The following is a 26,797-nucleotide window of genomic DNA, read 5'->3' as shown; positions in this document are numbered from 1 at the left end:
CGTTTTGACATCCGGAGGTTATGTTTTTATCAGTGACATCGTAGATGTTAATTACCAGGTGCTGGTTAAGTGCCTCAAGTGTATCTCCTTCCTAATTCCTCACTGAAGTCCTGTGGGCAAGTTCCTCGCCCAGGACCACACAGCTAGTTAGCTACAAAACCACGACTCAGATCCTGTTGCACAGCCTGTGCCTCGAACCATGGCATCGTCTCGCCAACAGTGGGTGCCAGTGATACTGATTTCATTTGTTTACCACGCGCTGGAGAATCCTCAGTGTGCTGTGGAATAAGGGCAGACTCTGGCTGAGCACGGGGCAGGGGCCAGGCCAGGCCCAGAAGGATCCATGGGAAGGGACACTAGTGTCTGTGCTGGAGGTGGCGGCTGCCTTGGCCTCTGAGCCCCCTCTCTTCTGCCAGTTGTCTCAGGAAGTTACTGTTTTCACCATCAGTGATTCTTTTGTGAGGAAAGCTGTTTCTTCCACATGCCTCCAACTCCCCCCCTTTTTTTTTTGCAAGTGAAATAAAGTTAAAATAAATGGAAGGATGGCCTTGCTGGGGAGAGCTGGCAGAAAGAGAGCTGAGGGGAGTCAGGAAGGGTGGGGTGGGATGGGGGCAGGGAACAGGCCTGGCTTTGCTTGTATTCCCAGAAGGCTGAGGACTAATGGTACCTATAAAAGCCTTGAGCCTTCTAAAGGCATCCTGGACAGGCCTCACACACACCCTCCCCCCCTTTTCCTTTTCTCACTTCCCTGTACCAGTCACCAACAATAAGAGGGCCCTGCAGCACCCACCTCACTGACATGGGGTCCTATTGACTCCCAGGGCCCTCCCTCCCTCTCAGGTCCATTCCCCCAACCATGTAAAACCCTCTGAGAAGTGGAAAGCAAATTTTAAGGAATTATTATTGCTTGTAAGCAAGGACAGTTCAGGAACGTCCTAATCACCAGGAATTTAAAGGACTTTTTTTTTTGTCCTCCCCTGCCCACTGCCCCCCCGCAAGAATAATATTCTTGACCTGATCTGTGGATCAAAGAATTCTGAAATGTTTAAATACATCTCTTAGGCAAAAGGGTTTGAGTTCCATTTTGGAAAAAAAGTAGAAAATAAGGATATAGATCTGATACAATATGTCAAAGATACATTGTTGGCCATGAGGCAAAGATATGGAACGAAATTCTTAAGAAAAATTTAACACAAAGTCTTGATGTGTAAGATGATGGTTAAAAAAAAAAAAGGTTTTTACCTAAGTTCAGACAAATTCAAGATTCTGACAAGGGAGAGGGTACGCAACAGTGGATTCACGATGATGACTTGTTGCAAAATAAAATTTTAAATGATGGAGAAATTATATATACCATGACATAAACAGATAAAGCTATATGAAGATATTAAATTCCAGGCCATAAATCAATCATGCAGTGGCTAGCCATGCCTTTTGTGCAAGTTTACATGATACTGTAGGACAACAGAACCAATGCTGTAATAATAAAAAGGTAGAGGAATTATATACCAAGGGGAAAAAAATCACACTTTAAAGCAACTTAAAATTGCTGCTTTGATTAAGTACACATGGTATGTTTTCAATTGGAATAGAATGTTTATGGTATAGATGTGTTACTTTTGATTTTTCGCTTTGACTTTTTCTATTACTCGCGAGAGATCCCTCCACCCCGAGGACTTGCAAGTCACTCTGCTCACTCTTTCTGCTGCGGCTACAGCTCTTCGTTAGTAGTTACTGTGTTGCTTGAAAAAGTCATTTAAAGTTCATATCTTAAACACCTTTTTAAACGTAAAACATGTGACTCACATCAACGTTGATTATTTTTCAGCATAGGGACATATGTGTTGGCTGATTGTAGTTTCCTGAGCCTTTTTTACATTAACCATACCTTCTTAATTTCCAGTTTCTATTTCTTTAGTGTGGAATGAGGAGTTATAGACATTTGAAGAACAAATTTGAGTGCCACATCCACTCTGCATTTTCAAAGTCTCCTTTTTGTGTTTTAACAGTTGCCACCACACACACTGGTTCAGTACATTGTTGATGTCTCCTGTTTTATGTTCAGTGGCTCACATTTATTTGGTCCTTGCAAAGCCTTTACTTTAGTATTCATAGAAACATTTCTTTTTTTCTCACACTTACATTTCACAACTTTATAAAAAGACACGGGCAGACCTTAGAGATATTGCAAGTTCTGTTCCAGACCACCACAATACGGCACATATCACAACAAAGCCAGTCACATGAATTTTGGGGGTTTCCCAGTACACATAAAGTTATGTTTACACTACACTGTAGTCTATTAAGTGTGCAACAGCATTATGTCTAAAAAAAAATGTACGTACTTTAACTTAAAAATACTTTATTACTAAAAAAAATGCTAACCATCATCTGACAATGCAATGCAGGGTTACCACAAACCTTCAACTTGAAAAAAAAACTCAGTATCTTCGAAGCACAGTAAACCCAAGAGCAAGAAAACGAGATCCGCTTGTATTTAATTAGATTTCCTTATGAGTTGGTTACAAACAGACTCAAGAACGAACTTGGTAACTGGTAGGGGCAGAAAGACACAGGCATGCTAGAGAATAAACACCTAGCTTGGAGAATGCTGGTGTTATGGGCACCTGTCAGTGTGGCTTTTAGAGGGAATGGAGAATACGGGTCAGTCTGGCTAGCTGGTGACTGGAATACTAGCTGGCCTTGCCCAAGCTGCTTAAGGGACTTAATAGCCAAAAGAGCCCAGCCACTGCCCGTCTAGGAATATACCAAATACAGCTCTAGGGGAGGAATAGCATGAGTCACAGATCCTCCCCGTGAATTTCAATTTGTTGCCTATATTTGAAATCTCTTTCCAATGAAATCCCTGTGCTTTCATCGGCCACTGTGCCTGTCTCAGCATCTCTACAGGTCCCCTGTGGGTGCAGGGAAGGCTCCTGGAATTTCCTGGATGCTGTTGGCATTTTAGTCAGACTATCTAAAAACTGCATTCCACATTTGGGGGAAATCTCTTCATGGGGAATAGTGACAGAAATGATTTCATTTGTATGAATTATTAAACTTCACAATAGAGAAGAAAAAAAGATGAAGTTAACAGTGAGGAACTGTTTTGATGTTCACCTTCCCTGGTCAGACTGAAAGGTCCTGGTGGTGACGCTGAGTGTTGGGGCTTTTCTGCATCTGCTGGGTTTGTGGCACTTATTTTTGCCTGAGTCATTGCTGGAGCATCAGTCTTTACAACAGAAGAATAAGAGGTAGTAGGTTTCCTAACATTGTTGAACTATTTGTTTTTCAAAAGACCCACTAATTAAAGACTGGCCAAGTCCAGTCACCCACAAAAAGTGATGATAGAACCCCTGAGGGAGGAACACCCCTCCCCCCACTTCAGAAGGAAAGAGTGATTTATAAGATTGTTTTTGGTTGGTTGGGTTTTTTCCATTTTAGTTTCCTGAATCTCTTTTTTTCCAGGAGTTTTTTGTTTGCTTTTTAATGCTAAGGAAATTGACTGACTTCTGCTAAATACTGAGCCTAGGTGGCCCTATGAACCTCCCGGCAGAGCTTAGGGACCTCTTCAGGGAGGGTGAAAAGACCTGAATGAGTGTGGTCAGAGGGAAGGCCGGGCTGAGGTGGGCTGCTGGGTTCTATTAACAACCACCTTCCCTCCGGCTTTTGCATCCCTTCTTGATACATCTCACCATTGCTGCGCCACTATCTGTGTTTCCTGCGTATCCATCACTCGCGCGCACCCTCTGCAACATCTGAATCCCGTCTTGATTCTGAAATCCGGGTGTGCTCTCCTGCCAGTGTTCCCTGAACTCCGCGTGGCCAACGACAAAACTGGAGTGTGGCCCACTGCTTGCTTCCCTTCCCTTGTCTTCTTTCTCACTCCCTTCCTCCTTCTTCGGCTTCAGTCAGGCCCAGTGAGATGACAAATGAACTACCGGGAGTGCCTGATGCATTTTTGGAGACGTGGGTGAGGAGGGGCCGCCTGTTAGACAGCTGGGGCGCCAGCGCCCCTCGATGCACTGGGAAACTTCCCCCTCACAAGACCCAAGTTCTTGCCCAGAATTGATGACTCACCCTCTGCCTGTTCTCTCTTCCTCTCCCCTTGTAGGAAATGTGACTGGAAACAGTAACTCCACGTTTATTTCCAGCGGGCAGGTGATGAATTTCAAGGGCGACATCATCGTGGTCTACGTCAGTCAGAACTCGCAGGAGGGCCCGGCGGGCACGGGCGGCGGCGCCGGGGAGCCGGTGGGCCGCCCGGTGCAGGAGGAGAGCCCGCCGTGCTGCGACTCCTTTGCCGGCCTCGGGCCGCGCTTCCCGGACACGTGCACCGGCCTCGAGGTGGGCCCGGGGCTGCAGGAGCGCGGCGTCCCCGGGCCTGACAAGGCCTCGCGGCCCGTGCAGGAGCAGGGGGAGGCCGAGGCGGGCGCGCCCGGGGCGCGGCGCTGAGAGGGCGGGGACCCACTGCGGTTCACCGCGCCCGTCGGAGCCGTGATGCCGCCGGGCGGGCGCCGACCTGCGGTGCGGGGCTTCCCGCCAGCCCTCTGCGCCGCGCACGTCCGGAGCCGCGATGCCACCTGGCGGCGCCCGCTGCGCACCTGCTCCTGCGCGGGGCCTGGGCTGGGGGGCGGGGCGGCGGCCACGATCTGAGCCTTTATGCCCCTCCATTCGGTACATCTGAGTCCAATGACCTGGCGTTCTCTATCCACCTTGCTCTAAATAGAATCGGGGACTTTTTTTTTAAAAAAGTACACTTGTTATTACTACTCACTGACATCCACAGTCGTGTATCAGCTAATTGCACAGATCCACTTTGCCCTCTTCAGTTGCCCCACTTTCTACCTCCTTTTATGGTTTTTCTCCTTTCCCTTTAACCTCCGCTCCACTCCATTATTATTTCATCAATCTTGTCTCTTTATGACACATGACGTTATGCTTGTCCTATTCTATTTGGGTCTGTATTCCCCCTCCCACATATTTGTATTTGTATTTCTCTTTCTCTCATAACATTTTTCTTGATCCTGGCCCGCTCTCCTTTTTTCCCTTGAAACCTAAGGATTTTCCTGAAAGTTCTCCTAGAGGTGATGGTCTTCTTTACATATGTTCTTTTGCACCCCTTCTCACAAGTAGATGCCTGTTTTGGTGATGGCTTGGGAGAGTGAGGGTCTGTACTAAGCACTTTTGGGAAAAGGCTAGAAATGTGAAGCCTGGGGAGAGGCTCAGGGAACCAGGGGAGGGACTTTACGTTTTTGAAAATTTTTCTGAGTTCTCATTTTTCTAAAGGGTGAAAAAGAGGAAACTCCATTTTTGCACCTGAATGTTAGTTTGTGTCGGTCTCTAGGCAGCTCTAAGTGGCAATCTGTCGTCGTCCTCCTTTACCCAGTGGTTCATCCCCACGGGGTGAATGTATGTACCCGTTCCAGCAAAGGCATTCAGGCACTTGTGTCACTAAATCTCTAAAAATCCAAGTTGTTGCACTTGGCATTCTTACTCTTGGTGTTTCCCTGGAAGAGATGTGGAAAATGAAGAGGATGAGGGGATGGCTCGCACACAAAGTGAAAAGAAGGGGCCAGGGAAGTTCAGGAAAGAAAGAAAGAAGTTGAAATGTTATTATGCATTTTTTTCATTCTAAATAAAGACAGCATAAATGTGTTTAGGCAAGAGGCCTTATTTTCTTCCTAAGCAATTGTGTATCTATAATTTAGCTTTGTAGAGGTGGAAAATATTCCTGCTATTTTCCATCCATTTAAATTAAAAACCAAATCCTTATATTGTGAACTTAAGAAAATTTCTCATAGAGGTGCTTTTCTCTTAGCGTCAGTGCTCTTGTGAGGAAACATACAGCCTGAGTTAGATTGAAAGGAATTACCTGGGATGTTCTAGCTGTTGTGGCCAGTGAGTGTTTGTTCTCCTCAAATATTAAAGTTAAATTACCTAAGCACATTAAAATTAATTTTGCAGACCTGCTAGGTTTTTAAGAGTGCTAATAGTTGTCACTGTCCGGACTTTAATGGCCACAAATCAGCTGAAGGGAATGATCACTGATCACTGGTTTCTCCCTGTTGGTTGCCTGTCTCTTGGAAACAATGGGATAGTAGCAGTCGATGATGATTTTTAATGGAGGACCAGAGGTAGCTCTATAATTTTGGGGGCTCCTTGGCTGACATGAAGAACTGCAGGAAATAACTGCACTGCCAGGATGACCCACTGGTGGGAATTTACTGTCTGTGCTGCTCTTTTAGTTAACATCCATCCAAAGAGAGATGCTAAAAAATGGAAGAAACCATTATACCTCTTAATATGGAATATATTAAACAAAGTATAGTTCGCAAAGTAGAAGGCTGAGCTAAAGACCCAAGTTTCTACTGTGACTGTCATTGTCTCACTGATACTACTTTGCCTTTCTGTGCTTTCTTTTTTTTTCCCCATAAAAAGGCACTAATGATAATTTTCGACACTTCCCCTACCTAGAGATGACAAAAGGATGCTACAGTGAATGTTAAGGTATCTTGAGCTCCTTAAAAGGTGCTAAATAAATACAGAAGAATCTCCTTTCAGAAAAAGGTGGTCTTCTTTCTCATACTGATTCCCTATTAATTCTAGATTGATCCAAAGACAATTAAATGATAGGAAATATATAGCAAATATAGGTCTGTTGTCTGTGTACTATAGAGATGTATATGACAAATGTAAACAGAATGAAATGAAGACAATGATGAAAAACTGTTTGGGGGATGTGGTAAAGAGATTGTGAAACCCATATTTGACCATAAAAGGTTTTTTTCCCCCTGATTTGTTTAAACAAAGCTTTTTGTGAAATGGTGATCTGACTTCTTTCTGATCTCTGTGGTGTGCTGTGGTATCAAATGTTGGTTATGTGTCATGGATGGAACCTTCAACAAGAGTTGGGACAGAAAGTGCCCTGTTTTAACGCTATATCTACTGTTAGTCTCATAAGAAAATTCTTTAAAACACAAGTTGGCTGTGCAGTAAAAGAGAGTTGAAAGGGAAATGGAGTCTAGTGTTTTCTATCCACGTTTAATTCAGCTATCTGAAGAAGGAAGAATTAATTTCTTCTCCACCTGTAAGCTCAGAGAGCAGTTTGAATATGAAGTACTGGAACCTCCCTATGGCAGGGCAATCTTGCTGTGTAACAAGCTACACCAAAACTCAGTGGTTGAAAACAACCGCCATTCATTTAGCTCCCAGTTCTGTGGGTTGGCTGAGCTTGGTTGGTTCTTTAGGCGTGAGCAAGCCCACATGCAGTCTGCAGGCTCGCTGGCTGGCTGGGGGTTGGCTGGGCTAGACTGAGCCCTCTCTACATGGCCCCTCACTATGCCCAGCAGACTAGCCTGGCCACCTTCTCACAGTGATGTCTGGGTTCCCAGAGAGCAGTAGAACCATTCTGTTGGCCAAAGCAAGACACAGGGCAGCCCAGATTCAAGGGCTGGGAAAACAGTTACAGAGTGACATTGAGAGAGTGGTGGATACAAGGAGGGGAAGACTGGGGCCCTTCTTGCCAGCTCTCTACCACAGGGACATTGTTCATAATAAAATGGTGCAGGGCAGAGTGCCTCTGGGAGCAGGAGAGGGGCCTCTCCCAGTGCCTAATAAGTGCTTCCTTCCATAGTGACCACATTCCTTTAATGCAGAGTACAGTGAATTCTTACAAGTGAGAGACCCTCACATTCATATTTACATATTGAAATTCCTTCCAAATATCCATGTTTGGGGAACTGGGTCTCCTGTACTACTGCATTTCACTGGCACAGATCATGGAAAAGTGTGGATTTGTAAAGTCAAGAAAACTGGTGAGATCCTTTGGGTAGAGGCACCAACTACATAAACAAATAAACGATGTCGTGTTCACCCTTTATGCTGATTCAACAAACTGTGGTAGGTACCAGGCAAAGGGTGAGTTTGAGCAAGAGTACTGTCTTTGTTGGAAGAGGCATAGTTTTGAAATGTTTATTCTTTGACGGTCTCTGATGGCAGATGACTTCCTTTGGCCATCTAATTTGGGGAGCTATGGGATGTTCTGGGCATGAGTTGCATAGGCCCCTTTTGGGAGAAGGGATAAAGAATTCAACAGCCTAAACATTCAGTGGATGAGTCATCATTTTTAGTTAGTGTACTTTTGATGTTTGGGCCCTGAGCATCCCTGAGAAAGGAGATGAAGGTAGCTGGAGAGTCCCAGAGAGTCTAGGGATGTCCTGCAGGGCTAGGGAAGACTGTGGACATTACTCTACTCCAGAGCACCAGGGAGGCTGCTGGGGAGGGGTTATCTGTGGAATTCCTGACCCCCCAGGACTATGCTGGTAAGCAGACTACCATGCAACTACTAAGCCTTGCCAAAAATATATGGGCAACTGAAATTGGGCAGGGGTGGGGCCAGCAGTGGGCAGAGGCATGTCAGGTAGTGTCACTGAAGCCAGTCTGTGAGGTACAGGGGAGCCGCAGATGCAGAAACCCCAGACCAGCACTCTCACAGCAGCCCCTGCTAAGGCATTGTCTCCCTTGGTCAAACAGCCCAATATTCCCCAAAGTTTGAAAAAGAGAAGGATTTACTAAATTTCCAAGTGAGGATGGATGACTAAGTGACCTCTGGTGTGACCCTCTGTGACCTTCTCCACCATGGTTTCTCATGGCTGTTGAGAGTCTGACTTTCGGTCTCTCCACCTCACTACTCCAGCCAAGTTGTTGGCTGCATCAGCAGTTAGTTCCTTCTTATTGCCGAGTAGTATTCCACTAATGGACGTACCGCAGTTTATGTAGTCACCTACACTTGGATTCTTTCCAGTTTGGGGCAGTTACAAATAAAGCTGCTATAAAAATTTGTGTGGACATGTATTTTCATTTCTCTTGAGTAAGTACCCAGGTGTGGGATTATGGGATCGTATGGTAAATATATATTTATAAGAAACTGCAAAATTGTTTTCCAAAGTGGCTGTACCATGCTGCATTCCTGTCAGCACTGAAGGAGGGTTCCAGTTGCTCCACATCCTCATCGGCACCTGATATTGTCAGTTGTATGTTTATTTCGCTTTTAGCCATTCTAATAGATGCATAGTGTCTCACTGTGGCTTTAATTTAATTTACATTTGTGAATGACTTCACATCTTTTCATGTGCTTATTTGGCCATCTTTATCTCTTGTTTGGTGAAGTGTGTATTCAAATCTTTTGCCTATTGTTAATTGGTTTGTTTATTCTCTTACTGTGTTTTGAAAGTTCTTTATATATTCTGGATACAAGGATATAGAGGTTTTTAGGGCCTTTCTAGTTCAATGACAAAGAAAACATAGAAAAAATGTATATTTAAAGCTCTTACAGCTTTCTGTAAGTATTTACTACTATTAGTAAAGAATAAAAACATCCCGATTTTTTATTTTATTAAAAAATTAAGTTTTAGGATATGCACCCCAGTAACATTCATTCAGAGTAAGTGTTTCCACAGTAAAACTTCTTTTCACAGTGGGACTCCCAGTGTCAGGGCCCAGAGCCGTCGTTTGCTCTGTGGGCCACCGTGTCTGACAAGGCTTTACAGAATGCAGTGGTCACACTTCTAGGGAGCACATTCACCCATGGCAACTGTGAGTTTTGTGTTTTATATGCTGGTATAAATGTCTGTATTTGGTTGGAAACGTGGAATGTTTTTCTACTGATATTTTCTGATTTCGTTATTTTCTGTATTAATAACGTGATGATGATAATGAGGTGCTGGGAGAGGGAAAACTTGAAAACAAACTCCAAATGCCACCATCTTCTGTGTCTGGAAATGGAGGGAGCAGGCGGCCTGGGATGGATCTGGATATCCTGGGAAGGGTTGTTTGGTCTCACGAACGTAAGGCCACTTGGTGTCTGTTGGCTGGAGCGGGTCAGGGTCATTTGTGCCCTGACAGTTGTGCTCCACCGTTGCCCTTGGTCTGCAGAACTAGTGCTGGGAGGCAAGGAAGGCAAGACTGCGGGGAAGCCCTGCAGCATCCTGGGAGGCTCAACACTCGGGAGGATGAATTAGGAGCACCCAAGGGAAGTCCTCTGGGAGAAGGGACACCAGGGGTTCCAAAGGGGCATTGGCCTGATGGTGAAGAGTTGGGGCTGGAGAAGCAGACGGTCCGGCAGGCCCAGTCACCTCCGAGTCAGCTCCCGAGCCAGTGGCTGAGTGTGAGCAAGGTAAGTCCAATGCTCCCTCTGGAGACTCCCCACCCCCTCAGCAGCACGCAGTTGTCTGTATGTGTGGACCAGTGCTCAACAGTGACCAGAGGCCGTGACAGACCATGACTGAGCTCACTAGCCTTTATCATCCTCTCTGGGGTATTTGGAAGAATGTTTCCTCTTTGGACCAAATAAGACCTTGAGGTTCTTGGATGCCTGAAGGCAAGGTGGGGCTTTATATGTCAGCAATTTGACATATGGGGTCTCCAGCAACTAATAGGAAAAAGAAAAGAGGTGGAGCTGTATTTTATACTTGCAGCTGGTGAAGCAGACATGCAGAGATAAACAAATGATGGAAAAGAGGAGTCAGGACATTATGGACTTGTCCACAGCTACCTCCCAAAAAGACCAGAGTCTTTCACGTGGAATCCATGGCCCCCAGCCCTCCAGGCTCACCTCACACTACCCTCCCCCATTCCAGCTGCACTGGTCTCTCCTGCACGCCCACCTCCTCCCTCAGGGCCTTTGCACATGCTGTTTTCTCTGCCTGCAGCATTCTGCCACCAGTTCTTCCCCTGGTCCTGACTTCTTCCCTCTGAGATAGACTGGGATGGTTTGAGTAGGTCTTTTTTTAACCAATCAGAAAACAAGGACACTCTAGACGGGGAGATACCATGACCTGGAGCAAGGTCACTGATGAGAATATGTCAGAAGCAGAGAGTCTTCTCTCTCTTTCTGTATCTGCCCCTGTCCATCCGCCCCCACTGTTCCTCTCCAACTGACCTCTTCCCTGTTCCCTAATTCTGTGTCCTTTTCTCTCTTCCTGGTGTTCAAGCCAGTCTCTGACTCTCTGCCTCTTCCCCCAGGTACGTGGTCCACTTCCCCCTTTCCATCCTTCCCTGTTGGTCCCACATTCCTTATTGTTCCTTCAATGACTGCTTTGTTCCTCCCTGCCTCCTGGGCCCTCAGAGCCTCCCCTGCAGTGTCCTCAGGTCCTATGTCCAAACCCTGCTCATGTGGCCCTCTGCCAGGCCCTCCATTTCCCTCCCTCACCCCAGGGCCCCCGGCTACCGAGGGTGCTGTGGTGAGGTCTTCTTGCTGGAGCTAAACCTTTAACCATCCACTCTCTTAGAACTTGGCTTTTTCTTGGAAATTACCATTCCTCTTGCTCCAGTGAGCCTTCTGCTTTCACGCCAAGGCAAAGTCCAGATTCCATCTTCTTAGGAAGGACCCCTGAGACACAAAGGGCAGGGTTTGGACTCAGATCTCATCATTTCAACCTCTGGCTGCATGTGTGGATCTGGACCCCTGCGTTTTAAATGGTTTTCTGAACCTGTACGCCCTGCTCTGTGGTAGTTGAAACCAACGACTCTTTCTGACCGCCTCCAAGTCAAGCTTGCACAGAGGTTTCAGAGACAAGGAACCCACTCTGGTGAAATCAGGTCAGTTCAGGGAGGGATCTCAAAAACTCAGGGGAAATTGAACCTCAGATGTTGGAAGGACAGGAACCAGGCAGCTCCTCTGTTCTTGCTCCCTCATGTCCCCCCTCTCTCAGGCTGTTTCTCTCCATCTCCCCTGTGTGTTGCATGTAATGGCTGCTCCGTTCCCAAATCTTCAGCTCCCAAATCCTTTCCTTTCCAGTGTCCACCACCCAGTGGCCCTATGTATGTGTGTGTATATGTATATGTGTACAAGTATAGATAAACTTTATAGTTATAAACTGTATCCGGTTTATACATAAGACAGTCCCAAATTCTAAGAGATAGACTCTGGTTATCTCAACATAACTTTCAAGCAAGACTACCATTCGTGGGACCCGTGGATCAGTCTAGTCAGTGGCCAAGGAGGGCCACTATCATCAGACAAGGCCACTTGGGACAGAAATCAGACCTGTGGGCAGGAATTTGTCCAGAGAAGGATGAAGGAGGGTAGACCCCTGAGCCACCCTGAGGTCTGATAACAAGTGCAAACACAGTGAGGACAAGATCATTATAGGACTTTTATTCTCTTCCAATTCCCATTCTGTCAGTAATGACTCAAGAAAAGATACATCTTCCTGGATGGGAGACACGATTTAAGGTTCTGCTCTGAGGACATTGGTGGAAATATGGGTCTATTTAGATAAGAGTTCTTTGTGTGCCTTCCTTTTTAAAGTAAGCATTTTTATTAAGCCAGGGTTGGCTATGGTTCAGAACGGGAAGGAAGGCTAGAGCAGTAATTCCTGACAATATATGACTCAGCGGTAAAAAAAAAAGAAGGAAAACCTGCTGTTTGTGACACATGGATGGACCTTGAGGGCATCATGCTAACTGAAACAAGTCAGACAGAGAAAGACAAATATGTATGACCTCACATGTGGAATCTAAAGAAGCCAAAACCATAGATACAGGGAGCAGCATGGTGGTTAGCAAAGGCTGGGGGTGGGAGAAACGGGATGATGTTTGTCAAAGGGTACAAGCTCCTAGTTATAAGAGAAATGAATTCCAGAGATCTAATGTACAGCATGGTGATTATAGTTAATGATACTGCACTAAATATTTAAAAGTTGCGAAGAAAGTAAATCTTAAATGTTCTCACTACCAAAAAGTAATTGTGTGAGGTGACGCAGGTGTATCATGGTAATCATTTCATAATATATACATGTATCAAACCATCACGTTGTATGCCTTAAACTTACATAATGTTACATGTCAGTTGTATCTCAATAAATCTAGGGGAGAATAACTCTATTTTTTTAAATTAGCATGCATTAACACTTTATTGCTTGGGAAAAAAAAACCTTTATTGCTTGAGCTAAGCTTTACAATTCTGAAACCTTAAACGCTGGAAAAGACAATTGTGAAAACCTTTGTAGAGGTAAGGACTGTCTTTTCAAGGACATTTATAGAGGAAACCGTCTTGGAAGACAGAGAGAGTGTCTCCCTCCAGGGTAGAGGGCAGATTTGCTTGTTGCCCAGGGTAGTAAAGATGTCTCCCTCCAGGGCAAAAATTGGGCAGATTTGCTAGCAGTCCCTTATAAAGTCGAGGGCTCACTAAGCTCAGGGTTCCTCATCTGGGGAATGAATCCACCATGTGTACACTGTAGACCTAGGACCACCTCCTTATCGCCTCTTCAGAATTTGGAGGGAGTGGGAAGCACAACTGATGTAAATGCAAAGCTCATGTTGTCCGACGTGCTGTGAGTAATTAAGTCCTCTGTCTCGGACCCAGGAGTCTGTGTCTTCTGCCGGCATCCACGAAACTGTGACAGGCTAAATCATTAGTCTGTAAGCAGGGTAAAATCTCAGACCTTTCACAGTTCTTGACAGGGTGTGGATGTATAATTTCATGAGACAGAGGTGGGTATCCAATCTGCAGAATATCCTCAATTTACTCCTTCAGCTCCACTCTGCATTCCTTTGTCTTGCTCTGCCCTGGGAGGCCAGGAGACTGATCTGCCAAAAAAGAATTTTTTTTTTAATTGAAGTACAGTCGGTTGCAATATGTCAATTTCTGGTGTGCAGCACAATGTCCCAGTCATGCATACACATACGTATATTCCTTTTCTTGTTCTTTTTCACTAGAGGTTACTATGAGATATTGAGATAGTTCCCTGTGCTTTGTGGAAGTTGGTTTTTTTATCCGTTTTATATATAGTAATTAATATTTGCAAATCTCAAACTCTGAACTGAAAAATAATTCTTGATAAAAGAAACAAACCTTAGGCCCCATAGGAGTTGACATGTCAGGGCTAGGGCGTGGCGTGACAGCTGAGCCAGGGGCCTGAAGCTCTGAGCAGGATCCTTGCCTTATGCTGAGCTGTCATTTGTCACTGAGCCCCGGGCTCTCACACTGACAGCAGCCTCTGCTCTTGACCTTCAATTCCTGCTTGTAAAAAAATCCACATGTGGCTGCCCACGGGGAGGAAGCAACTGCGGCCATGACTGACCAGCCTGTTATAGGAAGACAGAAATATGAGTTTGGCTCAAAGTATAGGGAGCCTCACCTCGCATTGGTCACAGGTAACACTTGGGCAAAATAACTACTGTTGAAGCGGCCTGCAAAGTTATTTACATATGTATTACCCCATTTAATCATCACAGCAAATCCGTGAGGTGACTGCTGTTGTCTTTCAAAAGAGGAAATAGGATCTGCGAGGTCAATGAACTCCCACAAGCTTACAAAGCTAGTTTGTGGGGTTTGCAGCCAAGCCCCAAAGTTTGCATTCCTACCCACTGTTAGAATGACTTTGTGGATTGTGGTCGTGTTTATATCCGCTGTGCTTTGATTCTTCTAAGGTATTCTGTTTTCAGCTATAGCAAAATGATGTACACTAGAGTGGAACTGATGTGGTGGAGGAAGTCAATGATGGGAATACTTTTTTTTAACCCCCCAAGCCCTCTCATTATAATTAGATTCCCAAGTTCAATAGGCAGAACCCTAAAACTTTGCATTAGACATTTTATATCCTAAGCATACAGTCTCTTGGCCCTATGCCTCCAAAGAGATTCCATTCTGTGAGTAAGACAATACTGCTTATCCTTTTTAGCACCTCAGGCAGGTGTAGATTCATGTGCAATGAGAAGGATGAGCACCCCCGCTCATGGTGGCTCTGGGCACTTGCCTGTCATTGCATCCACTGGATGTATGCTGGAGCACCCCCACAGATCTGTGTCGATGACTGTATATTCAACACAGCATTTATTAAAAAGGAACAGCCCCCACAGCATGGTTGAGAGGTCTTTAAAGCCAAGTAAACAAATGCAAACTCAGCGGTTACTTAGTACTTCATGTCTGGGCATCCGTGGACCATATGGACAGTGAGCAGATGTCCATGGGATGGAAGACATCTTCCAGAGGGAAATGTTCTCCAGGAGCACTCTGTCCCCTGCTCAGACAGAACAAAGCAGCTATAGCCCCACATCTGGGCTAGATATTTGAAGTGTGAAGGATCTGCCCACCTTCCCCACACATGTTTGCATCAAGAGTGTTAATGAAAGCTTTTACAACATCAGCATGATACTTAGGAAGTCACAAAATGACTGGTTTTTAAATCAGTTTTATTGAGTCAGTATAATTTAGTACATGCAGTAAAATTCACCTTTTCCAGGACTGCCGGTCTATGAATTCTAACAAACCCATATAGTCATGTAACCAGCACCATAATCAAGACAGAGCGTTTCCATCTTTGCGGAAGTTCCCTCTCGCTCCTTTGTAGTGAATCGCTCTCCACCCCCAGTCCCTGGCACCCACGGATCTGTTCTCTGTCCCTCGAATTTTGCTTTTTCCACAATAAATGGAATCGGTGTGTAGGCATTTGAGTCCGGCCACTTTCACTGGGTACCATGGTGGTTTTTGCGTGTGTCAATAATTTGCTCCTTTCTATTGTTGAGTAGTATCCTTTTGCCTTGGATGTAGTATATAATTTATCTGTTCACCAGTTGAGTGGCATTTGGGTTTTTTCTGGTCTGGGGTCATTATAAATACAACTGCTATACGTCTTTACATACAGCTTTTTGTGTGGATGTCTTGCACTTCTCTTGAGTAAATACCTAAGAGTGGGATTGCTGGACTGTGCAGTAAGTGTATGTTTACACCAGGGCAACGTATGAGAGGTCCAGCTGCTCCCCTTCTTTGTCAACCCTTGGTGCTATCCATAGACTGACTCTAAAAACAGTTTAAAGTCATTACTAACAATGAGCAGAGTTTGTTTTGTTTTGTTTTCTACAAGCAAGGCTTCTCTCCAAAGAAGTTAATAGTGAGATAAATTATTTTTCTGGGTCATTGCATTAAGTATGGCTTTTCCCTCTTTATCATATAATTCAAACTCTTACAACCAACATCCTTGATACCTAAGCAGTAAGTAGGTTCACAATTGATTTTGTGTTCAAGGGGTATTTTTAAACACTCAAGTGAAGTTGCATTTTCATTAAAAGGAAGCTTCCAACTTCCTTAATGCTATTTTGAAAAGAATGTGAAGATTCCTGTGCTCTGGGGAAAACCAAAACCATAATTAGAACAACGGTAACCTTGGACTGTTCTCATTTCTCTTGCAGGAAATGGCTTTTTTTTAAATTTTGCCATCTATATTGATACATACGGACAATCAGCTTCTAGAACTCTCACAACCAGTTTAGAATACATATTGAGTGGCCCCCAATTTGCCTCTAATTCTCCTCACTGCCCAAGCCAACTGATTTTTTTTCCCTGTCAATCCAGGCATGCTACAAACTAATTTTAAATAATTAGCATTAGTCCAAAGGGAACATAATTAAAGAATCGACTGTAATCAAAGTAATTATACAAACCAGTATCAAGACAAAGACTCACAGCTTGAAATACTTACCATCTTCAGAGCATACATGGGGTGGTTCTTCGTCACCCAGGGAAATTGAGAGTAACGTGAGGTGTGTCAGCCACAGGGTGACAGGGAAACACATGGAGAGCCACCGAGGCGGGACTCTCCCTCTCTCCCTGGCCACAGTTCACAAACCAAGCAAACGGTATTGGTAAAGTCAGCACCTTACAATTAAAACAAGGAGGCTTCTTTCTGTAAAGACTTTAACTAATTGTCCCTGGTAGAATTGTTGAATGTTTGAATCATTAGGTAGACGAAGGGCTACTGGGCTAGTCTCGCTAGAATGGCCTCTACATGGGCACGTTGTCTTCAGGGACCAAAGGCTGTCCCACAAATTGTCAGTCAGGTTCTGACTCCGAACTACTGAAGCCCTGTAGAAGGTGAAAGTTTCACATGTGGCTGTAGCCCTCACAATATCCCTCAGAAGTCCAGCAGAATTACTTGTTTCCTCAGCAACAGATCCCCCCAAAAGAGGGCAGTATGGGGAGGGAGTGGAACTCATATTGGTTTAGCAGCTACTATGTGTAGGTAATTTGTGCTGGAGTCTGTTTCATGAATTTTCAGATTTCATTCTACCAACCACCTCGTGAGGAAAGTTTTATCTCCTGTAACTACTTATAGCTGGGAAACTGAGGCTCAGCAAGGTTGATTAACTTACTCATGTTGCTAAGTAAGTGATCAAACTCAGTCCCACCAGATCTGACTCCAAAACATATTCTTTTCCCACCACCCCACGACTGCCTCCCCAAAGACCTGACAGCACCCCTTAAAAGTCCTGCCCTCACTTGGGATCCCAGGAGCACACAGGGTGCCCGGTTAAATTTTCAGATAACAACTAATACATTATTAGTATTTGTATGTCCCAAAGATTGCATGGGGCTTGAAGATTCTAAAAATGATCCCTTGTTTATCTGAAATGCAAATTTAACTGGGCATCCTACATTTCTGTTTGCTAAATCTAGCCACCCCGACCCTAACTGATGCCGTCATGGAGATACCAGTATTCTGCGGTCACTTTCACATTATATCATTGCAAAAAGATTTCTTCCTGTTGTGTATTTTGGGTGATGGAGTGAGGAGGAAGGGCAGTAAGGGAGCCCTCTGAGCATGATCACGTGTGGGAAATTAACAAGCATTTCCCTCCTTAAGGATCATGGAACTATAATCAGGGCAAGAAAATGCCCCGCTGGCCGAGTGGATTGCTGCGATCCCCACGTGCCTCGTTTAGAGCTGTGCAAAGTTTGTTTTTGTGGCGTCCTGGCCCATGAGCAGTGTTGGGAAATGCTGCATTCAGCACCCCCTGGGCGAGTTCTGGAGCACATTAGATCACAGCCAGTCCTAAGAAAGCCTACAGGAAAGGCTGCCATTAACTTTCTGGAATTGAGAGCTTGTCAGTCTCTGTGAATAGAACAGTTGGAGCCCCTGCCTGTGGCATGAGTGGAAACTCAGTCCTTCCTCAGGTTCTGAGTGTTTCTGAAAATCCTCAAGGAAAACGTTTATATGTTCCTTTTTATTTTAGGGGGATGGGTCTCAGAATGGAGTTGAGTCAGTGGTACAGTCTATAAATCCTTAGAGGTATCAGCTCTCTGGCCTGGACTGTCTCCATCTACACCACCACTTGCCACCTCATCACCTCCTTGCCCAGGCTGCTGGGCTCTCCCATACTGTGCATAGACACCAGTCTGCTCCTTAATTTTCCAGCATAGAAAAGACAATCAGTCTTGGAAACCAGATGACTCCTAGTGTGCTAGTAGGCATCTAACAACTGGCTGGAGGGGGCTGATTCCTAGTCGTCGCACTTCCCGTGATGTGAATCCCACCGTGGTCAATTTTGGGCTGCCAGCTGTGATGTCACTGAATGGGAGCTGGGAAGACATGCACAGTGGCACACACTGTATAACCCTGTGTAGTATTTCCACCAGCCAACACATTGGACAACAGAAATACAGATGATGGAAATCTAGTAAAATAATTATGAAGTGATGAGCTTGAGTGCTTGAGTAGTTAACTTTGTTTTTAATATCACATCTTTAATTACAAGTTTATATAGTTTAATTTTTAATGATGGTAATGGTTATCAGTCAGCTTGCAAAATTTCGGAGAAGTTTACAATCATCTATTGCAAGTCCACGCAGCCAGCTCCAGCACACACGCCAGTGCAGCTTCAGGGTGACTTTCCCCTTCGCCTTCAGCCGGGCTCCATACTGTATGGCCTGTAGTTCCCACCCACACCTCCCTACATCCACTTCTCCCACCTCCACCTCAGGCAAAGGAATACACTTGAAACCATTTTCGCCCTACCCAAAATCCAGGCCCAACTGCTTTCCCTAGAAACAGTCAGTGAAGACAGATTTTTATATTATCAGAGTTTTTTTTTAATTTTTTATTTTGAGTCACCCTATCTCATAACAGGATATTTGCTTTACTTAGCATAAATGAAAGAACAATCAGTGTATTCTCCCCAAAGCAAAAGAATCCTATGCTCCAAAGATGACTTTTGGCCTCTAGATGGAAGCTAGCACAATGGAGAACCAGGTGCCAGGAAAAAGAAGGGGGGATTTTACGACTTAGATGGGGCCCCAGATCTCTCACTCAGGGATCCCTGTACTCAGTTGCTATGGAAGAAAGGCTCTTCCCTTACAGGTGGCCTATGGGGGTGTTGTAGGTTGAATTGTGTCCCTGTCGAAATATGTTGAAGTCCTAACCTCTGGCACCTGTAAGTGTGACCTTAGTGTTAGGGGGCAATCTTGTAACTCAGGCAACTGTGAATCCACTTCTACGCCAAAGGTTTGTCATTAACCATGGACAGCCCTCTCCACTCCAACCCCACCCATACCTCCCAGATAAATTACTTTCCAGGTAAGGACTTCAGAGTTCCAGAAGTTTTAGGATTTGAAATAGTTTACCTTGGAATTCTTAATTCAGTTAGATTTTTGTCTCATAGCAGATGTTATATAAATATTTGATAATTGAAGATATTCTCAATTTGCATAAATGTTTACACCATATTAAAGGAGATGAGAAGAGAAATGATATAATTACTGCAAGCTAATTGTACTAATTACTCAGAGCATGACATATTCAGTGGTTTCCAAGGAGCAGAGAGAGGCCCCAAGTGCTGAGCTCTGAGGACTCAGGGTGCACAGGGGACCCAGCACAGGATGTGTGAGGTTGGGGAGCAACCAGGGTCCTTCACTGACAAATTCAGGAGGCAGCAGTACAGCTGAGGTCTTCTTGGTCCCAGCTTCCGGGCCTGTTCCTGCATCTTTTCTTCTGGTTCCTTCATCCACAGCTTCCTGCCCACAGGCTTGCTTGTCTGCCCAGTCGTCCCCTGCATCCAAACCAGGTGGTGGGACCCACTACCCCTGGAGTCCTAGGAGAGATGGAACTCCTGAGCTGGCCTGAACTCAAAGGAGGTGGTTTTCCAGAAGCCATGTGGCATCTCCCAACCCTGGCCACCCTTACCTGCCACCACTGTGCGTGGCAGCCCAGGTGTTTCCCACACTCAGCTTCTCTGCAGGGTTTTGCCTGGTGGGTTCTTTCTTACTGCCTCTGAAAGTCTTAAGTCCAAGTCACCTGGGAACCATTAGCAGAAAAAGAATCCTTCCAGAAGTCTGGCCTTAAGTAGCTAAACCTGGGTTAGCGTGCCCGCTGCAAGTTGTTACGTAACTCACGGGCCCTAATGAAGCCTCCCCTCAGGCGGTGTGTAGGCGGGGTCGTCTCCTCCCTCATTGGCGCGGGCCTGGACCACGTGACTTGCCTCGGCCAATGTGCGCCGGCCGCGTGACCCAAGCAGAGGCTTGATAAACCTCACGTAGCGCCCGGGGCTTGCCCCGTGGAACGCTGCCGTCGCTGAGGGGGAAGCCGTGGCTCTTCTGCTGGAAGGGAAGTGCGGCGCCTGGCTGCGCGGCGGGACGTGCAGACGAGGCCTTCTTAGACCCCGTAGCCTCGTGAGGACCCCGCAGGAGACTGTCCAGCTGAGCCCAGACGGTGAGCAAATCCCGGTGGCTGTTTTAAGCTGATAAAATTTCAGGGTTTTTGTTACTCAGTGATAGATGGTTAAACACTGCCTTTGGTTGGCAGAATATCTTTTCTTTCATTCACTCAAGACAAAGCTTCCTGAGCACCTGCTGTGCCTCTCGGTCAGTGACAGGCAGTAGGGATGCAAAGATGAACACAGACGGGTCTTTCCTTCATGCAGCTCAAGGTCCCAGGACAGAATACGTGTTATCCTGGTCTGGACACGGAGAAGAGGTTCATGGTGAAGGTGGCATTTCCTTCCTTTATCCTCTCTCCCTCTCTCTTCCCTTTTTTTCTTGCGTTAAGATGAGTATTTAGTGAGCTTCTCCTGTGCTCCAGGTTCTGTGCCAAGCACAGCAGTGAACGCAGGAGATGGCCCCACGGAACCACCGGCATTCTTGATAGACGCTTCCATTCCAGGCCTTGGCTTAGTCCTGGAAGGTGACACGTGCCCGCCTTGCCCCAACAGAGGGAGGGCGGGAGACAGAAGGCATAACGTTGTCTCCATAATAAATGCCTTTAAGCAAGGCAGCCATTTAATGTTCTTCATATCCAGGTGGTTTAAGCAAAGAGGTTGGAAATTGGGATCTTGGCAAGAGTGGCTGCTCCAGGCCTCTCTGTGCGCTGGATGCGGGTGGTCTGTGGGCAGCGGGAGAGGGTGGGCTACGATGCAGCCTTGATGAAGACTTCAGCTAATCCTGTGGGGGCCTCAGAGACTGGCGTGGCCCTTCAGAGTTGTCTCAAGTCTCACTGAAGGCACAAGGCCTTTGTACTTCTGGGTCAACCCTTCACTGGCTGCCCAGGAGGTGAGGTTAATCTGGGCAAAACAGTTGCCTTCACATTCCTGGAGACGACAGCTGAAGGCCGTCTGCTGGCAACCTTGCCGGCAGCTGACTAACTAGGTCCTTTATTCCTGAAGCGGGGCTGGGTGGGGTATCTGGCATCCACCACAGAGAAGGAACAGGATCTGTCCTCAAGAAGACAGGAACATTACTGGTCATTGCTAAACTCTGCCTACCATTCCTTTTGGGGAGGGAGATGTCCAATTCTTCCAGATATAAACCTCCTATCTCCTAGAGTGCTCTCCCGTTTGACCTTCTCAGGTTAGAGTTGATGGTGATAGTGATGACACAGGTGATGCTGTAGGTGCAGGAGATATCATTTTATGAGATAAAGCTCAGTCCTTCATTTAAAAAGACCTACATTCTTAACCTGCACGTAATCAGTGCTCGATGATACTCGAGAGTTGGAATTGACGGACACGTTTTGGTCAACGTGCTCACTACGTGTCAGGGACACTTTAGGTTTCAGGTCGAGGTACCCACACTGGCAACGTGGGGCCAGTCACCGTGTCAGGTCCTGGCCTCGTGGCTTAGCTGTAAGCTAGGTAACCTGGGGTTAAGGAGCCAATCTCTGGTGGCTCATGGAAGGGGCTGTGGGACTCGATGTTTGCACGGATCTAGGCAAGAGAACCCAGGAGGTAGGTTAGTGCAAAGAAATGTTCTTTGTGAGAGTCAGGAAAGATTTTTCTTCTCTCTGGTCTCCACAAACTGGAACTACAGAACAGTGTCGTTTCACACTGGATAAAATAATGCATTCTTGTTCCCTCAACCAAATATACTGTTGGGGCTAGTATATGTCCAAGTTCCCATCCTGTACACTAAAACAACCCCTTTATCTCATCAAATACAAAAACAAATATAGACTTTTCACACTAGTCACTGTAAAGCACCCATTAAAATAAATAACTCTGACAAATTTTCAAACATGCACAAAATTAGAATAACATAGTAAACCCCCCACGTACCCATCACCCAGCTTCAACAGTTACTAATATTTTGCAAGTCTTATTTCACCTATCCCCTTAATTTTATTTCTTGAGTATTTTAAAGCAAATTTTAAACACCATGTTATTTTGCTGATAAAAATTTCAGTATGCTTGTCTATTTGATGAAGACATTTTTTTCTTTTTTTACATAACCAACATGGCATTATCATATTTCAACATTTCCAATAATTCCTTGACATTAATAACCAGCCCATATTCAAACTTCTTTGATCTCCTTTTAAAAGTCTTTTTAAAGGTTGGTTTATTCAAATCGAGACCTAAATAATATCCATATATTCCATTTGATTATTATGTCTCAAGTCCTTTTTATTCTATTTATTCTAATTTAGACTTTTAAAAAAATGCTATTGATTTGTTTGAAAATGAGTCATTTATCCTGCAGAGTGGTCTGCATTCTGGGTTTATCCGATCACTTCCTCATGGTGTCATTTAACTAGTTCCTCCTACTGTTTCTCTTGTAAAATATTATTTACATCTGGAGTCACGATTAGATTCAGGTTTAATTATTCTAGGCAAGAATACTTCCCAGGTGGTGGCATGTCCTACTTACTGCATCTCTGTTGTGAAGCACATTGTGTCTGGCAATCTCACGTTTTCCACTGCCTGTGTCCTAGATAGACCAGCTGGTCTGATGATCACTCCATTAGAAAGCCTTTTTAAAAATTTTACTTTACAGGAATGTTTTATCTCTTCCTTCTAGTAGCAACAAATATTTCAAAGGAGATAAAATACTTCAAAGAAAGAGGACTCTGCATGAGGCAACTCTAAGTATTAGTCTGTGATCTTTTTTTTTCCTGTTTACTAGTTTTTGAAGTATATTTGATGTATAATATTACGTAAGTTATAGGTGTGCAGTACGGTGATTCACAATTTTTAAAGATTATGCTCCATTTATAGTTATTATAAAACAGTGGTGGTATTCCCTGTGGTGTGCAGTATGCCCTTACAGCTTATTTTATATCTGATAGTTTGTACCTCTTACTCCTCTCCCCCTATATTGCCCCTCCCCTCTTCCCTTTCTCTACTGGTAACCACTAGTTGGTTCTCTATGTCTGTGAGTCTGCTTCTTTTTTGTTATATTCACTAGTTTGTTGTATTTTTTAGAGTCTGCATATATGATATCATACAGTATTTGTCTTTCTCTGTCTGACTTGTTGCACTTAGCATAATGCCTCCAAGTTCGTCTATGTTGCTGCAAATGGCAAATTTTCGTTCTCTTTTATGGCTGAGTAGTGTTCCATTGTATGCATATACCACATCTTTATCCATTCATCTGTTGGTGGACACTTAGGTTGTTTCCATATCTTAGTAGTTGTAAATAATGCTGCTGTGAACATTGGGGTGCGTGTATCTTTTTGAATTAGTATTTTTGTTTTTTAGAAAGACTTCATCTTTATGGTGTTCTTTCTAGGAGTGTTACCCTTTCTGTCCTCAAAGGCTCACCTGATGGTTGCAGCATCCACCAGTGATGCTGCTTACTTCTACTATCTCAAAGTGGCAAAGTGATAATTATTAACTTCCGTTATTCCCTCTAAAGTTATTGGCTGGAAGTCTTGAATTAAAAACAAAAACAAACTCCCCTCATCAACGTTTGGGCAAGAATTCATTTTAAATTCTATGGTTAAGCGTGTGATATTGTTTAATGTTTCCCAAGGTATCCCTAAAGGAAAGCATGATTTAAACATCCATGACAGGATTTGGGGGAGAGCCTGGCCCCCATAACTGTGTGCCTGACGCCGTTCTCTTTTTGTGGTCTTTCTGAGGTTAAGCCCTTGGTTAGTGCTTTTAATCACACTTCATGCCGCAACACCTGGGACCTTGCTATAGCAGTTGTATTATTTGATATTGGTCTTTAAACTCTGTCTTGATAGTTTCTATCCTCTGCCTAGAAATATACAGTAGTTTTCCCTATTCTGGGGGAAGAATCCTTCTCTTGTGCTTTACTGCTGAATCTTCAGCCTGGCACATGGATTCCTTGTGACCTGAGCCTTCCTGCCTTCCCTTCATCTCTTCTACCACCTCATGCCTCGGCCAAAACGAGTCCTATTACTCCCCTGTTACTCCAAAGCGGCCTGTGCATTCTTTCCATCACTCTTTTATTCACACCTTCTTCTGCCAGTAGCATTCTTCCCAGTGTTTGTCAACCCTATCTATTCCCAGAGGCTTGGCTCAAATGCCGTGTCTTCATGAAACCATTCCTGGTTATCCTGCCAGAAGAAAAAGATCCTGACCCCGATCCCCCCAGGAAGTGTAAACCTCTTTGGGATGTAATCTATTAAACTTTTGAAGAGGATCAATTAAGTTTAAAAAAAAAGGATTAAAAAAAAAGACAGACGTACACAAAATTGAATGAAATAGAAAATAAAGATTAAGGAATAAGGATGAAAGCTTCCTGACTATTCTGGTGAGCAGAGTTGCTGTTACTGGGCAGTAGATCCATTTCTGAGCTTCCCAATAGCTTGAGAAAGTGAGGGAGATGCTTAAAGTATGTGATTGTCTTTATCAGAAGAAATCCCTTCAGTTCTGTGGTATAGGAAAATTCTTCTTGGCCTCGATTTCTAAAACTTTTCAGATGGCTTTATATGGATGGCATAGTTAAGAACATTTTATAGCAAAATTTTCTGGCCATTTCTTATAGCAATGTTGGATAAAACCTATCCAATTAAAGGTAATCTATTATGGGCTAATCTAATTATAGTTCAAATATCGAGGCTTCTGGTGTTCTAATCTGATCAAAGGATAAAACTCAGAGTCCCTAAAGGAACTAATGGAGTGCACATGCGCTGTAGACAGTCGGCTCTGTTGATCACCTGTCCGATCCAAAAACGTGATAATAGCGGAGTGAATGCTAGTTTAAATTGCACCTACTGGTGAGAGTCTGGAATGCTTGTCTCCTGTCTTGCTGCATCAGGGTAGATGCATATAATTTGGAAAGCAAATGAGTAGATGATAAAGTTGATAACCTGCTATGAGAGTTGAGAAATTACATACCTGTTTTCACTCACATATAAGGTCATTCTGCGGGTAGTTAGCTGATCAGAAAGCCAGAAGTTCCCTAAAAAGGCAGTATTGAAAACAAGGCTTTCTAGGAAAAAAAGCATTTTAGGGCCTAGAAAAATTTCAAAATTTTTGTTAAAACTTCCTGCAATAGTAGTAAATCCTCAGTAGTGTTTTCCTAGAACAGCTGGTTCTCTGCCATTTGGCTTCTGTGTGCCTCTGTGGGAACGCCCCCCTGCAGCTGGATGAGGAGGCTTTCTTAAAGGAATTATTTCATGCTATCCAATTAGTCCGCATTGGATTTTGGAGGGTATCCCCCCAAAAGATGATGAGTTACTTGCTTTAGTTTATTTTTAAATTTCTTTATTCCAGAAGATTTCAAAATACACAGAAGTGGAAATCATAATATGATAAATCATAATATAAGTTATAATAATAAATATTAATTATAATAATTAATAATAAACCCCAGCTTCAACAATTATCTACAATTTGCTTATTCTTAATTGTAACATTACTAAGTACACATGATAAAAAAAAATCAAAGAATGCCAAAAGACGTTAAATTCAAAGTCCCTTCTACCTTTTGCCCCAAGATAACTATGTTTACAGTTTCTTGAGTATCCTTTCAGAAGGGTATGCATATTTGTACGTACCTTTGTCCTTTTAAAAGTGTGATCATATTGTTTTTATATGTCCTTTTCCTTTTATGCATACTGTTTTTCCCCTTTTTTGAACTAATATACCTTAGAGAGTACATTTTCATGTATAAATTCATGAAACTTCATTTTTTTGTTAGTAACAATAATCACTCTTATGTACTCTTAACTGTTTACCTGCAGTTATTCATCTTTACACATATCAACCACTTTAATCCTCACAACAGCTCTACAAGGTAGGTACTGTTATCCCATTTTATAGATGGGGAAACTGAGGGATGGAGAGGTAAAGTAACTCACCTGAAGTTACACAGCTGCTGAGGGTCAGGATCTGTGTTCGTAGCCGCCCCACTGCCTGCATCTATGTAACACAACACTGTACAGCTCTGTGGTGCTGCCTCGTGTGGACCTACTGTGCTTTAACACTTAAATATCTTTGGTGGTGCTTGAAACATCTGTGGGTGGGTGTTTAGGTTGTTTCCAATTTTGCTTGCTATTATAAGAATGCTACTGTGACTTGCACTTAAACACGGAGATTTGAACTTGTATTTATTGCCTTTCCCCCCGATGTGACAATAGAAGTGTATGGGCGCATGCGTACACAAACACACGGACAAAGTAACAGGGAAAGCAGATGAAAGCACCATTTGGAAGCTGAAAAGCCGTTAGATGGCAGGTGACTGGTAACAGATCAGAAGAAGTTGAAACCTTCGTTGGCAGTGAGTGAGAAAAAAAGAAGCAAGTCTATTGGTGTTTCAGAGTCCTGGAAAAGCTCA

The 26,797-nt window shown here is 44.2% G+C and overlaps 1 protein-coding gene across 5 annotated transcripts in view; it reads left to right on the top strand.

Annotated features, from left to right (window-relative positions):
• The window catches only part of TNFRSF11A (TNF receptor superfamily member 11a), a 50,440-nt gene extending 43,422 nt beyond the window's left edge, over nt 1–7,018 (top strand). For all 5 annotated transcript variants that reach the window (XM_072952210.1, XM_072952209.1, XM_072952208.1 and 2 more), the window contains one exon: nt 4,115–7,018. In XM_072952210.1, the coding sequence (XP_072808311.1) occupies nt 4,115–4,455 (341 nt within the window). In that variant the 3' untranslated portion in view covers nt 4,456–7,018. The remainder of the gene's footprint in view (nt 1–4,114) is intronic.
• The last annotated feature ends 19,779 nt before the right edge of the window (nt 7,019–26,797 follow it).

The sequence above is a fragment of the Vicugna pacos genome, chromosome 30, assembly GCF_048564905.1.
Source record: "Vicugna pacos chromosome 30, VicPac4, whole genome shotgun sequence".
Lineage (NCBI taxonomy): Eukaryota > Metazoa > Chordata > Mammalia > Artiodactyla > Camelidae > Vicugna > Vicugna pacos.
The sequence above is the reverse complement of the archived record's forward strand: the minus strand, read 5'-3'. Positions and strand labels throughout refer to the sequence as shown.